Consider the following 13969-nt stretch of genomic DNA (forward strand, 5'->3'; position numbering starts at 1 on the left):
AACATCATTATCACCATCACTGCCACCACCACCACAACATTTCCCATCACCTCCACCACCCATTTCACCATCAACATCGTAACCTCTAACACCACCACTATCTCTGACACCGCCTCCACCACCAACACCAACCACCACCACTTGCACCATCTTCACCCCAAAAACCACCACGACCATTTGTACCATAACCACCACCACTATCTCTTGACACCGCCTCCACCACCACCAACAACAACAACCACCACCACCACCACCAACCAACCACGGTCATCCGCAGCCGGTGAAGATCGAGGAGGACTTCTGTGGCCTGGACACGAACCAGCCCCTGGGGGGTCTCTCGCGCATCGAGGGGGTCCCGCTCCTCGCGGCTGAGCCCGGTGACGGCATGACGTCGGTCATCTCCTACGTGCACGGCAACCACACCGTGGTGTTCGCCGGCACCGCCGGGGGCAGCCTCAAGAAGGTGAGCGCCTCGTGGCCGCGTCGACCCCAACACATCGCGTGTTGGCAACGTCGCCTCGTTGACAACGTCGCCGCCGGAACCGTGGCACGGTGTCACCGCGTCTCGATATCAGTGTCACCACGTTGACGCGTCGCCAAGTCACCTCGTTGCCGCGTGACCACAGTTGGCACGTGACCTCTTCAACCACGTGACCACGTCACCGCATTACCACAGCACCATGTCACACGTTACCGTGGCATCGCGTCACCGTGTCACCACGTCACCGCTTCACCACGTTAGCACGTAACCACGTCACCACGTCACCAAGCCACTGTGTCACCACATTACCACAGCACTGTGTTACCACGTCACTGGATCACCACGTTACCGTGGCATCGCGTCAGCGTGTCACCACGTCACCGCTTCACCACGTTAGCACGTAACCACGGCACCACGTCACCACGTTACCACTTCGCCATAGGTCGTGAGAAACGATCAAATGACGGCAAATGAATCGCAGCCGTTCCGTCAGAAAAAGCACAAAACCAAAACACCACCACCAGCTGCGAGCCAGCGAGGCGAGCGACAGACGGTTGACCACGAATGCTCCTCTCTTGTTCAACGCGATAGCGAAGTCACCGAGCGCCGTCTGTCCCGCAAAAGCGAGCGCAACCTCTTAATCGCGCATCGTCATCCAAAACTTCATCGCGAATCGCCGCCACTCGCGGGCGGTCGGGCGGCCTCTCCTCCTCTGTCGCTGGTGCTGCGGAGCGACCGGGCGGCATTAGCAGCTCGGAGCGATGGGAGCCGTTCCGCCAAGACTGAGGGCGAGCGAGAGAGAGAGAGAGAGAAAATAATAAAGAAATAAAATAAGCAATAAAACCGCAAAACAAAAGAAACGAGAGCACACACACACACACTCACACACTCTCTCACACCATCGTACCAGCTTTGGGGCTCGCGGGTGACCTATTTGCGCCGACTTGCCCTTAAAACCTGCCAATTTGTGTCGGAGTGAGGCTGCAGACAGCAAATTCAAATCCCAAGCATGCGTGAAGGGGATTTTTAGCTGTTGTTTTGTTCGAACCACGTGGCCGAGGCCACAGCCTTCATTTCTTACACGGCCTCGCGCCGCTGGTTAACTCTCTGCCTTGTGCCTTCAAAAAGAAACCTCAAGGATGAAAGGCGACAACTGAGAACTTTTTTGTTACATCCTTCTTTTAAATCACTATTATTACTACTACTACTACTACCACGTGTCGTTATGGGTATTGCAAGATCCGACCATGTCCGTCCAGTGCTTGCTGAGCTGCATTGGCTTCCGGTTGCTGAACGAATACGATATAGGGTCTCACTCACGACACACAAAGTGCTTGCCACAAATGAACCACAAGACCTCGCTGATCTCGTCAAGGAGCATAAACCATCATCACGCAAACTCCGATCATCCTCGCAGGCCGCAGCAGCAGCAGCCTTTGGCAAGCCATCGAACAAAGACGGTCGCAGCGTCGCGCGGTGCTTTCAGACGCGCTTCTGCGGCCGTCTAGAACGTTCTCTTCCTTCCGATATTCGGAAGCCACTGGAGCTGTGCACTTTTAAATCATCTCGATTGAAAACTCATTTATTTAGGACGGATTTTTTTGTGTTTACTTTGTTGTCCTTTCTCCCGCACCTCCGATTAGCGCGGTTGGCTACGTACGGTGCGAAAGAATTTCAACATACACGCACATTGTTAATGCAGACGTGGCTGTAAAAGTTACGACTATGAGATGATGGACCGGCTTGAAATTTGTCCTCCGCCAGAAGTGAATTCTTTATTTATCCAGGAGAGCGGCACTGAGTCACGGGACTCTTTCCAGGAGGGTCCTGCCACTGCACTGGGGGACACGGTGGCGAGATGTTAACTACCTCGCCTGGAATACAGGAGGGCGTGGGTTCGATCCAGACCCTGACGCCTCGATATTTGGAGTTTGTGTTTCTCTCTGCTCGTGGTCACGTGGATTTTTCTCCGGGTCCTCCAGTTTCTCCCACCGAATTTAGAATCAGCATGCGTTTAGAGTGTTTGGCTGCGATACGTTCCCACATAGGCCACGTCTTTGCGCTATTATTTGTGGCCAGGTCGCTTCTGAAAAAAATAGCTATACTAGCTCAGTGGGCCTTAATTAGTAAAATAAAAAAAATAGTAAAATAGGTACGAAGTGGCGAATAGCTATGAGCAGCCTTTGATCTCCCGCACTGGCTGCAATTATTTACTAAAAATATAAGCAAAATGGAAATCGATAATAAATCTTTGTAGCCACCGTCAACCACTCGAGCGCGGGTAAGAGGTGCGTGGGAAACGCGACGACTCGTGGTGACTGCTGACGCTCTCAACGAGCATATAACGACAACCCCCCCCCCCCCGCAGTATGAGATATTGAACCTTTATCTTTTCGAAGCTGGCGACATACAAAATTCGGAACTCCCGCGTCGCAGTTCCGTGTGCACGCATTGTCTATCTATCATCATCATCGTCATCATCATAATCATTGTCAACATCATTATCGTCGTCGTCGTCATCACCATCGTCATTGTCATCAACATCGTCATCATCGTGGTCGTCATCAACATCTTCGTCATCAATAAAGAATTAAAGCTTTCGTGACTGCATAAATTACTCATTGTTTTTTTTCGGTAAAGTCACGTGACTTTACCGAAAAAAACCTTGAGTAATCTTCGTCATCATCATCGTCATCATTATCATCGTCGTCATCATCAGCTGGAACATTTTGGTTGAGCGCCGTTGGCTCGATCCATGCCACTGTTTCCCCGTCGTCTAAATTCGTAAAATGTGAACGGCACGCGGCATCTGCTGGGCTTGGCGTTCGGAGGAGCTCACAAGACGCGTACCACCTCTAATGGGAAATTACACGCTCCGGGTTCATCACCGATTCGCTCGTTACAACCGCGGGTTTTGTCCTCCCTCCTCGAGCCGCGACGGGCGCCGGGCTTGGATTCGCGGAGGCGTCCACATTTCCACCGCGTTTCCAACACGCAACGTCTGCTGGACCGTGGAGTGGTGGCGCGGTGGTTAGCGCTGCACTGCTGCTTACGAACACAGGAATTCGTCTCCCTGCCACGGCTAACGCCTGTGGCGGGTTATGTTCGGGTGGCCCTCGTCGCCAAACCCCCATTGACTAGCGCGGTGAAGTATGGTCAATAAAGCCCCCAACGATTGACGTGGAGCGGCAGAGGCACTCATAGCGGCAGCGGATTGATTAAGGACTGTGAATTGTTATCTACGATGGGTGCTGTCGAAGGGACGTGGATGTGAGAAGCGATCTAAAATTATCTGCCTGCTTGTTCATTGCGATTTTGCTGCGGTCTAACGGTGAGCAGCACCCACCGCGAACTTGCAATCCAGAGGGTTACCGGTTCGATGCCCTCTCCCGGCTCGGCGGCTCATGTGCGGTGGGGTAAAGAGTGGGTAACTTCCACGTCTTCCAAGACGTCCGGCCGTGCGCGGAAGAGTAGGCCAAATACCCCCCCCCCCTTGCGCCGGCAGTGCCGCGATTAAACAATTGCAGGGCTGCCCCTTTACATTTCCCGTTCACTCATTCGTCCATCACCATCGTCGTTGTCGCCGTTACTATTATTATTATGGTGCTACCCCCCAACCCCCATCGGCACTCACGACGTTAAACGAAAGCTTCCCGCGGCAATCAGCCGCAGGAAGCTTTGAAATCACCACGAGGCTGGCACAGCGCTGGCCTTTCCGCTGTGTCAGTTTATTTCTTGATTTACACGTTGTTCCCTGTCGCTCGCGAGAAGCGAAGAAGTCGATAGTACCCTTCCAGCCGGACCGCTGGAGCGTCTTGTCTCAGCTCCTCCGCGCTAAATTGCTGTGGCATTGAGTGCGCCGTTTTTAGCCACGGGCTACTGGACTCGAGCGAGGCGGTTCTGACCGCGGAGGAGGGCAGGCGGGCGGGCGGGTGGATGGGTGGGTGGGCAGGCGGGTGCGTTGGGTGGGCAGGCGTGTGGATGGGCGGGTGGATGGGTGTGTGGGCAGGCGAGTGGGTTGGGTTGGCAGGCGTGTGGATGGGCGGGTGGATGGGTGCGTGGGCAGGCGTGTGGATGGGCGGGTGGATGGGTGTGTGGGCAGGCGAGTGGGTTGGGTTGGCAGGCGTGTGGATGGGCGGGTGGATGGGTGTGTGGGCAGGCGTGTGGATGGGTGGGTGGATGGGCGGGTGTGTGGGCAGACGGGTAGCCCCGGAGCGTCTGGATGGTGCTGGAAGGCACGGAACCCCGATTCCTTCTCGTGGCTCTGTAAACCCCCGCCTCCCGTGCCCGTCCCTCCCTTTATACATTCTAATAGAAGCGATTTCTTGCTCAATATATTCTCAAACTTTGCTGCAGTTGAGACAGTTGCTATGCGCTTTGTCTTGTTTTGTTGTTGTTGAAAAGAGAAAAGCTGCACGCGAGTGGTGTGCGACCCAGAGATACCAACACCGGGACACATCGTGAGAATATTAAACCCCCCCAGATGGGCGTTGGAGCATTGGTGGTCATCTCCTGTTTGCAGGCCTGAGCCAGTGCGGGGAATTACGCGTTCCCGTGGCAGGGATGAGTCTCCTACCCCCCCCCCCCCGCCCCCCCCCCCCCCATAGTACAGCCGCTGTTGATTTTCGCACAAAACGGTGCATTTGATTTTGTTATCGACCCTGGAGGAAGGGATGATGGGCTGAGTCAACCCCTCCCAATCGGGATGTGAACTCGCAACCTTCGGATTTGCGAGCCGCTCGCTCTGCCCCGCGCGGTCACTTGGTCGGTGGGCTTCTCAAAGTCGAATCTGAACAAGTGTTGGTCCAGTGTTCGGTGGCGACGTTGCTCCAAACGTTCATATCTGGCCCGAGATGAATGCGCGACAGACGACAGCGGATTGGCGTGGTTACATTGACTCCATTGTCATCCCCCCCCCCACCGCCAGAGTTGGTGTGTGGCCCCTCCCCCTTTAAACGAGGCCACGGTGTCGAGTTAGAGACGGGGGAACTTTGTTGTGTGCGGTGTGGAAATATCGCCACCGGGGAGACAAAGGCGGCCTGGGCGTGGTGTTGGCCACCCACCGCCTTTCGTGTGCTATGCCAGCCTTCATGTGTACTCGCTAACAGCGCTTGCCACAAAAGTCTGTTCAGGCTTTACGGGGGGTTTTTGTTTTTGGCGGCGGTGTGGGGAGCAGTGGTTAGAGCACCGCCCTACCAACTCATTTTTACCCGAGTTCGATTCGCTTTCACGGCCAGTACGCAGAGGTGAATATATGAACCGGTTCTGGGCCTACTAAGTCGACACAGCCTACAATTAGTACCTTAAGCGCTGTGTGAACAACAGCATTGGGGGAGACAAAGGTGGCCGTGTCGTCCTTCCCCACGCACCTCCGATGTGCACGGTTGGCTACGTACGGTGTGAAAGACGTTAAATACACATACGTACATGGAATCGTGTGACTATCCGCCACCACATGTCTGGGATGTTGTGGCTGGTGTGTGTCAGATGGAATCGTCACCTGCTCGGAACTGGGGTTGCCACCTCTCCTGGTTTTCCCGGAAGCTTGTCCGCCTTTTTTGTGGAGGCAGCTGCTGCTTTGGGGATAATATGTCGCACTTCCCGGGAAGACGTTTAACTACCTTTGCTTGGTTTAACACGTAGGCTTTCGCGACCAATATTATTAATAATAAAGGTTTTTGGGTTAGATCGCGTTATTTATAAATGTGTCGTAACCCTCCACCACCCGACACTGCCAAAGAGTAAAAACATGTGTCACGTTTACAAAGGACAAATAGTTCACTACTTCAGCCCACCGGTGTGTTGAGGAGTGAATCAACATCATTTAAAATTTGAGTATCTTTGCTTGGTTTACAGGATGTTGTTGGGTTTGATCCCGACACTGACACATGTATATTTAGAGTTCGCGTGTTCTTTCTTTACGGTTTTCCCTCCACATTTAGAATCAACATGCGTTTAGAGTATTTGGCTGCTACATATTTCCACATGATAAGCCACTACCGTTGACCTATTAATTGTGATAGCCAGGTCGTTTCTGAAAAAAAAGAGCTATATAGTTCAGTGGTCAGTGGGCCTTACTTGGTAGAATAAAAAATAGTTTATACGGTAGTTAAAAAAAGATATATATTTTAGTTTAGACATCGAACATTTCGGTGAGATATCCATCCCCTGCTCCTTCTGCCCAAGAACCGAAGTGGCAACGCACACCCATCGCCCACACTTATCACCCACACTCATCACGCACACCCATCGCCCACACTTATCACCCACACTCATCACGCACACCCATCGCCCACACTTATCACCCACACTCATCAGACACACCCATCGCCCACACTTATCACCCACACTCATCACGCACACCCATTGCCCACACTTATCACCCACACTCATCACGCACACCCATTACCCACACTTATCACCCACACTCATCACGCACACCCATCGCCCACACTTATCACCCACACTCATCACGCACACCCATCGCCCACACTTATCACCCACACTCATCACGCACACCCATCGCCCACACCTATCACCCACACTCATCACGCACACCCATCGCCCACACTTATCACCCACACTCATCAGACACACCCATCGCCCACACTTATCACCCACACTCATCACGCACACCCATTGCCCACACTTATCACCCACACTCATCACGCACACCCATTACCCACACTTATCACCCACACTCATCACGCACACCCATCGCCCACACCTATCACCCACACTCATCACGCACACCCATCGCCCACACTTATCACCCACACTCATCACGCACACCCATCGCCCACACTTATCACCCACGCTCATCGCGCTCACACCCTGGACTTGCAACGATGGCGAGAGACGCAACGGTTTTAACAGAGCACAGAAGCACGGAGGCAACAGCATCATCAACAACGACCGCGCAACAACAACAACAGCAGCCGCGCGGCCCAGTTGTGAATAGATTGACAAACGAGGCCGTGAGTCGTCATCATGGTGCCTGAATCAGTCTCAATCACCCGCGCCACCCCCGTCACATCGGGAGGAGCGCCGCTCCATCAATAGGCGCCGAATAGAATTCGCCCGCAGTCATTCGCCGTCATGAATTGGTCGTGCGGCAAAATTCTTCATTGCCTCGGCCACCCTGGCTGACAGATAAAGGCTGGTTCAGGGGTGGGGGGGGGGGGGTGAGGAGGGGGGTGGGGGGCCTGGGGCGTTGGGGGGGTGGCAGAAATGTTATATCTAATTCGGGTGCACTCGTGTGTGTGTCTGCATCGGTGTTCATGTTTTGGTGTGTGTGTATAGGTCTTAATAGGTGCTCGCTAACAGCACTTAAAACAGCCTGGGAAGGGCTATGGCGAAGGAATTTTGTCTCTATCTTTGCGTATTGGTGAGCGTGTGATGAGCAGACTGCTTGTACTATGAAGCCAGGCCATGACCGGCCAATATAGATGGCAAACATCTGAGCCGGTTCCTGGCCTACCCTCGATCGGCTCAGCCTCAAATTAGTACCTGGTGCGGTGTGCATCAGCATCACCACTGGCGAGACAAAGGCGGCCGGGCGTGGGGCTTGGCTACCCGCCGTGCCCTTCGTGTGCTGTGGCGACTTTAATAGGTGCTCGCTAACAGCACTGGGGCGCCACGGTGGCGAGATGTTATCTACCTCGCCTGGTATACAGGAGGGCGTGAGTTCGACCCCGACCCTGACGCCGATGTTCTCCTCGTGGTCACGTGGATTTTTGCTCGGCTCCTCCGGTTTTTCATTCCGCATTGAGAATCATGCGTTGAGAGTATTTGACTGCTATACATTTCCACGTGATAGAAGCCACTTCATATTCTTGGTTCTTTCGGTAAAGTCACGTATCGAAAGAACCAATAATATGAATCCCTGCAGTCACGAAAGCTTTAAATCAAAATAGAAGCCACTTCGTTGAGCGATCAGTTGTGGCCAGGTCGCTTATAAAAAAGAGATACATCGCTCAGTGGGCCTTACCTGCTAAAAAAAATAGTAAATAGTTAGCTAGTTAGCACTTGCCCCAACAGCCTGTTAAAGGCTACATGGGGATCTTTGCGAGAGTACATTGGGCTGTCTTCTTGTGGTCGTGGTTTTCGTAGCAGCAGCTGTTACCGCTGTATCTCATTTAGCTCATAAATTGGTGGGCAATTTGAAGCGCCGTCATTTCCCTCTGTCAAGTTTGGAGGCATTATTGTTTGTTTGTTTTTCTCTAGAAATGCCACGGTCGATATTAATTTGGCGTTCTTGTTTGCAGACCCGTGTTGACGCTTCGCTCGAGAATTAATAATCATAATTTTAAAAAGTAATATTTCTAACGAATATTTAAATTGCTGTGATCGGATCTCGCACCGCCCTGCGAGAGATCAGAACGGATTCTTTGTCTCGTAACGCCAACAATCGGGATGGAAATTTGTTGAGAATTTTTTTTACAAAATTTAGCTTTCACGTTAAAGCGAGCAGCACAGACGTCCTTCGGGTGTAACCGTCCGTCCCACCCTCCCACCGGACGTGAAGTTCTTCCAGCCAGCCAGCAAAACTTTTTTCTCATGCAGTCGTATTTTCACGGCTATTACAGAAGTGACGAGCGTATTTAAAGCAGCTGTCATTTTCTTTGAACAGAAAAAGAAAAAAAACATTCCTGTAAATGTAATATATATTAAAAACAGATACGCGTTAATTTACGGAGCTAAATTGTGACATCGCAGTGGAGGGATGATGGCCCCGTGGTTTTAGATCAAACGAGGGACCGGCAGGCGATTGAGTAAAATGCGCCCGACGTCCGTCGTGGATGTGGAGTGGGGAAATCAGCTCGCGCGTAGGGCCCGGGTGGAATGTTACATTGAGGCACCACGAGAAGTCACGTGGGGAGGCCTTCATCCAGCGGTGGACAGATCGCAGCCGACGCCGACCACACGCTAACAATTTTGAATTTACGCTCAGGCTGATGCGAAAGTGGATAACAAATACGAACATCAGCTCTCAACTAAAATACCCCCCAAAAATATCAGAGATTGTAATTTTGAAAATAGTACGGTGTTGTTCTTTGTTCACGATTCAGCGCACTTTACAATGCAGAAGGCTAAACATTTAGAATGATGATGGGACAAATATTTTCTATTTTTTCAAAATAATTTAATCCATCTCTGACTGCGTGAAGGCTAGCTGTCATCTCAAGTCTGCAGGGAATGGTATTGTGGTCTATAAGAAATCCCACTGGCCCCCCAAAAAACCCATTAAAAATACAGCATTTTTTTTAGCTAGCCATAGACCATTGACATGGTTGACAGGACATTTATTGCAAAAATGTGGCTGCGAAAATAAATAAATATATGTATTAAAACCCGCGATAACAATTTCCACACTGGGGCTTGCGTTGTACTTTCAAGAACACAGCGCTGCCTAATTGCACGTGCCACCAACTCGCGTTAAACTGCAGAAGCAAAATGCGGCCACGACCGCTAAGTAGAAACGAAAATAACGTTTCGCCTCCCTGACGCTGGTTTCTAGCCGTCTCAAGGTGCAAGATTCTCACCACCGCTGCCTTAATGACTCACAATCTTTGCCCCCACACCCCCCAACCCCGCCCTATGAAATATGTGACTTCAATGCAGTTAGAGCGTGGAAATACAATGATGATCTTTTTTGAGCAAAACATTCTAAAACCATTATCGCTTTTCGGTTGCTTGGCAGGTTGGTAAGTTGTGATAAAAAAAAATGCTTTGGTCTTTGAGCCTCATTCATCTTAATTGAGCTCGCCATTCATCTAAAAAAATAAGTCCTCGTTTAAACGCGGGAGATGTCCCCATAAATAATGTAACGATAACGCCTGGCAAGATACGATGTACTACGCACAGCGCGCAGTGAGATGGCGAGACAGATTTAATTTGGGTACTCGGGCACTTTGCTGCGTCATTCCGCGTACTGTATCAATGCACTGCTCAGCCGCGCAGCTCAATAATGTAGTTCGTCGCAGACCGCTCAGAAAGCGCGTTGTAACAGGCACGTCCCGCGCTATAGCGGTGCGCGAACAACGTTTCCGAATGGAAGAACCCCCGTCGTAGCGACAACGCGTTCCAGTGTGAACAGCGCGCATTAAGCAAGGACTTTTTTTTCGTAGTTTCCTTTTGGTATGGTGATCAAAAGAAGCATCCTGGAGTGGTAGCTGAGTGTGGAGTCCACTTCTTCAGCCAGACGACGCGTGTTTCATTGCGGCTGGGATGCATCTCACTGGAAAAATTAGTTACACCCAAATTAAAAAAAAACGCGCTGGCATTATTTAAGATATAAATATAGAAATGAGTTCATTTTGGAGTAACACATGTTTCTGATTCTTGAAAGGTTTGTCAGATACTCACTGGCGATAACAAAGGTCATTTTGCACCTATTAATTCGCCAATTAAAACAAAGTGCTCATCGGCAGACGTTTAGAAAAAATAATCATGATATATTTAATTCTTGTCAGGCCCCCATGCTGCAGACAAGTGCAATGCAACTCTCATCGCCCACTCTGTCTCTCTGTCATCTCTATGCAAGTGCTCTGAAGAAGGGCCGTATAAAAATATATGTAGAATGTTGCATCGGAATTAAGTGGCGAGTGATATCTGAACCGGTCCTGGTGCTTCTCACCCTTTCCCCAACCTGCACTGACAAGAATGGTGAAGTATGGTCATATAACCCCCAAACTTCCCGCACGGTGTCAGAAGACCATCATCCAGCAGTGGATTGACAAAGGGCTGTAAATTATTATGAAATGGCATTGCGTATTCATGTATTGTTTACTATTAACCTTTGTTTTGAACGTGAACAAAATTTGCTTGGTGGGGGTGGTGTTGATGGTGATGGTGATGATGCGCAAATGGAAAATTAAAAACTCTCTCAGGCAGTGTGCAGTGACTGTGATCAACACCTAGAAGTGAACCACGAAACGCGTAAAGCAGAGTCGTTGCCCCCTTCCCAAATACGAAGGGAGGAGGCACCACCACCACCACCGTCAGCACTGTCACAGCGATGCTGCACCACTCCGCTAGTCCTGTATGTATGGATGTTGAACCTCTTTCGCACCTTACGTAGCCAGCCGTGCTAATCGGACGTGTGCGAGAGGAAGGACAGCAAACAAACGCGCAAAAAGCAGTTCTCAAGAAATGAGTTTTCAATTGGGATGATGTCAAAGTGCGTAGCTTCCAGTGGCTTCCTAATATCGGAACGTGGACCCCCTAATGTTGTTGTTGGTGGAGGGCAGGTGATGTGGTCAGTGTCTTTGTTCAACCTTTAGTCACCTTGATCGGCCGTGTCTCTGGCTCGTCTATTAAAAAAAACCCCACAACCATTGATTTGTCCGTTACTTAAAACCACGCCGGGGAGCCCATCGCGATGCCCGATCTCGAGTGACTGACGTCCTTTGTGTGACTACGTTAGATTGCCGTGTCGTGATTCGATTGAAATGAATCGATTCCATTGGTAAGACGTTTTGGTTTTTTTCTCTCACAACACTGCGTGGGATATAGCGGCCGCTAGTGGCTGGAAGACATGCCACGCGGAAGCCATTCGAGGACATCCACGACAAAAAAACACTAATTCGTACATTCTCTTTTTCACATCATCCATTCGTACGCACGCGTGAATTTGATGCGTGCACTGTATTACGTTTGAGATACGGAAAGATGAACAATACGCGGGTTAAAGACATCAAATTAACTTTTTTAAATTTATTTTACCAGGTAAGGCCTGCAAAGCTATATAGCTATTTTCAGAAGCGACCCAACGAAGTGGCGTATCCTGTGGAAATCTATAGCAGCCAAATACTCTAAACGCGTGATGTTGATTCTAAATGTGGAGGGAAAACCCAGAGGACCCGGAGAAAAATCCATGCGACTAGGGGAAGATAGAACAAGCAAACTCCAAATATACAGCAGGCGTCAAGGTCAGTATCGAACCCACGACCTCCTGCGTACCAGACGAGAGAGATAACATCTGGCCACCATGGCGCCCTCTGATGATGATATTGTCCCGTGGTTGAGACTAAGGGCGGAGTGGCAGCCAACGGAGGGAGATGCATTCAAGAGGACGCCCGCCACGTAGGTGGGGCATTGCAGTCACCCCGTGGGCAGATGCTTACGTGGATTGTTGCGGCCCGTCCACCATCGAGAGATTGGAGCGATGGCATCAGCTCGTGTGCAGGCCCTAGGTGGATCGTTACATCGCAGAACTGCGAGCGATGCCGACGGCTCGGGGGGTAGGGCTTCATCCAGCAGTGGATTGATCGTGGCTGATGATGACGGCGACGATGAGGTTGAGAATCAATGTTAATCCACGGATCAGCACGCGCCGATCGCAAAGTATTTCACCCGCGGGCGTGCGCATGTGGGGGGAGCGGTGGCGCAGCGGTTAGCGCACCGCACGTGCTCGATTCCCGCTCACGACCAATAACAGTGATGTATGAAGCGGTGCCGGGCCTCATCTTGTTCGCATCGGCCTTAAATTAGCTCAGGCTTGACATGGGCGTTTTTCCGTTACCCGTGCGTGTGCGCGCGCATCCTGCAAGTCACGGCCGGGAAGTTCTGGGGGCGCACCACCTCGCTGCGTCGTTGTTATCCGTAGGATTTAGGGGGGGCACATTCCGTAATCCCCCTTGCATCCAAATCCCGGATCCCCCCCCCCCCCGCCCCCTATGCCCACCAAACCCAATGCACCCTAATCTTCAGCACCCGATGGATCAGTCAATTGTATCTCCCCCACCTCCTGCCCCCCACCACCCTCCCAATCGCCCCCGGCCATCAGCCCCCGCCTTCAATGAGACCAACGATCCAATTCTCCGGCCGCTCCCTGCACTTTGCGTGCAAATCGCGATCGTGCGACGGCGGGACGCATCGATTGTCGCGCGTCCCTGCAGCGTGGTTTAACGCACGAACTGCGGGGGAGGTGGAGAGGTAGGGTAAGCGGGGGCGGGGGGTCTAGGGATAAAGTAGTCCAGGAGACAGAGATTGGGGAGTGCAAGCCAGAGAACGGCGAAGTGACGGCGCACGGGGAGAGAGAGAGAGAGAGAGAGGAACACGTGGCTGAGAGAGATATAATTATAAATGAAGAGGCACGCGGCGGAGGGAGACACACGGAGAGGTTGACACAGAGACACCCAAAGGGGGAGATACAATGGGAAGAGAACCAGACGCATGGGAGACTGCGTTGGGAAGCCGCTTGAGGTGAAGGGGCATCATCTGCGAGCGCACGCGTTTCACTTTGGCGAGGGTAACAAAGCTGCGCACACTCCCCGCTCTTCCCCACCCACACGGACTAAGATCCCCCCTGTAGACTCAACAGACTGTAGGGGCAAGTGCTGTCAGCGAGCACCTATGAAGGCCGGCACGGCACACGAGGGAGTGTGTGGCGAGCACCACGCCCGGCCGCCTTTGTCTCCCCTAGTGGCGACGTTTGCACACCGCACCAGGTACACATTTGACGCTGAGTCGACCTAGGGTAGG

At 51.7% G+C, this 13969-nt stretch overlaps 1 protein-coding gene across 1 annotated transcript in view; it reads left to right on the forward strand.

Annotated features, from left to right (window-relative positions):
- The window catches only part of LOC116947521 (plexin-A2-like), a 300758-nt gene that overhangs the window by 30672 nt on the left and 256117 nt on the right, over positions 1-13969 (forward strand). The window contains 1 exon segment of the mRNA XM_032963364.2: positions 278-463. Coding sequence (XP_032819255.2) covers positions 278-463 — 186 coding nt within the window.

This window comes from Petromyzon marinus, chromosome 30 (assembly GCF_048934315.1).
Source record: "Petromyzon marinus isolate PM22_M1 ecotype Great Lakes invasive population chromosome 30, UKy_Petmar_22M1.pri1.0, whole genome shotgun sequence".
Taxonomy (NCBI): domain Eukaryota; kingdom Metazoa; phylum Chordata; class Hyperoartia; order Petromyzontiformes; family Petromyzontidae; genus Petromyzon; species Petromyzon marinus.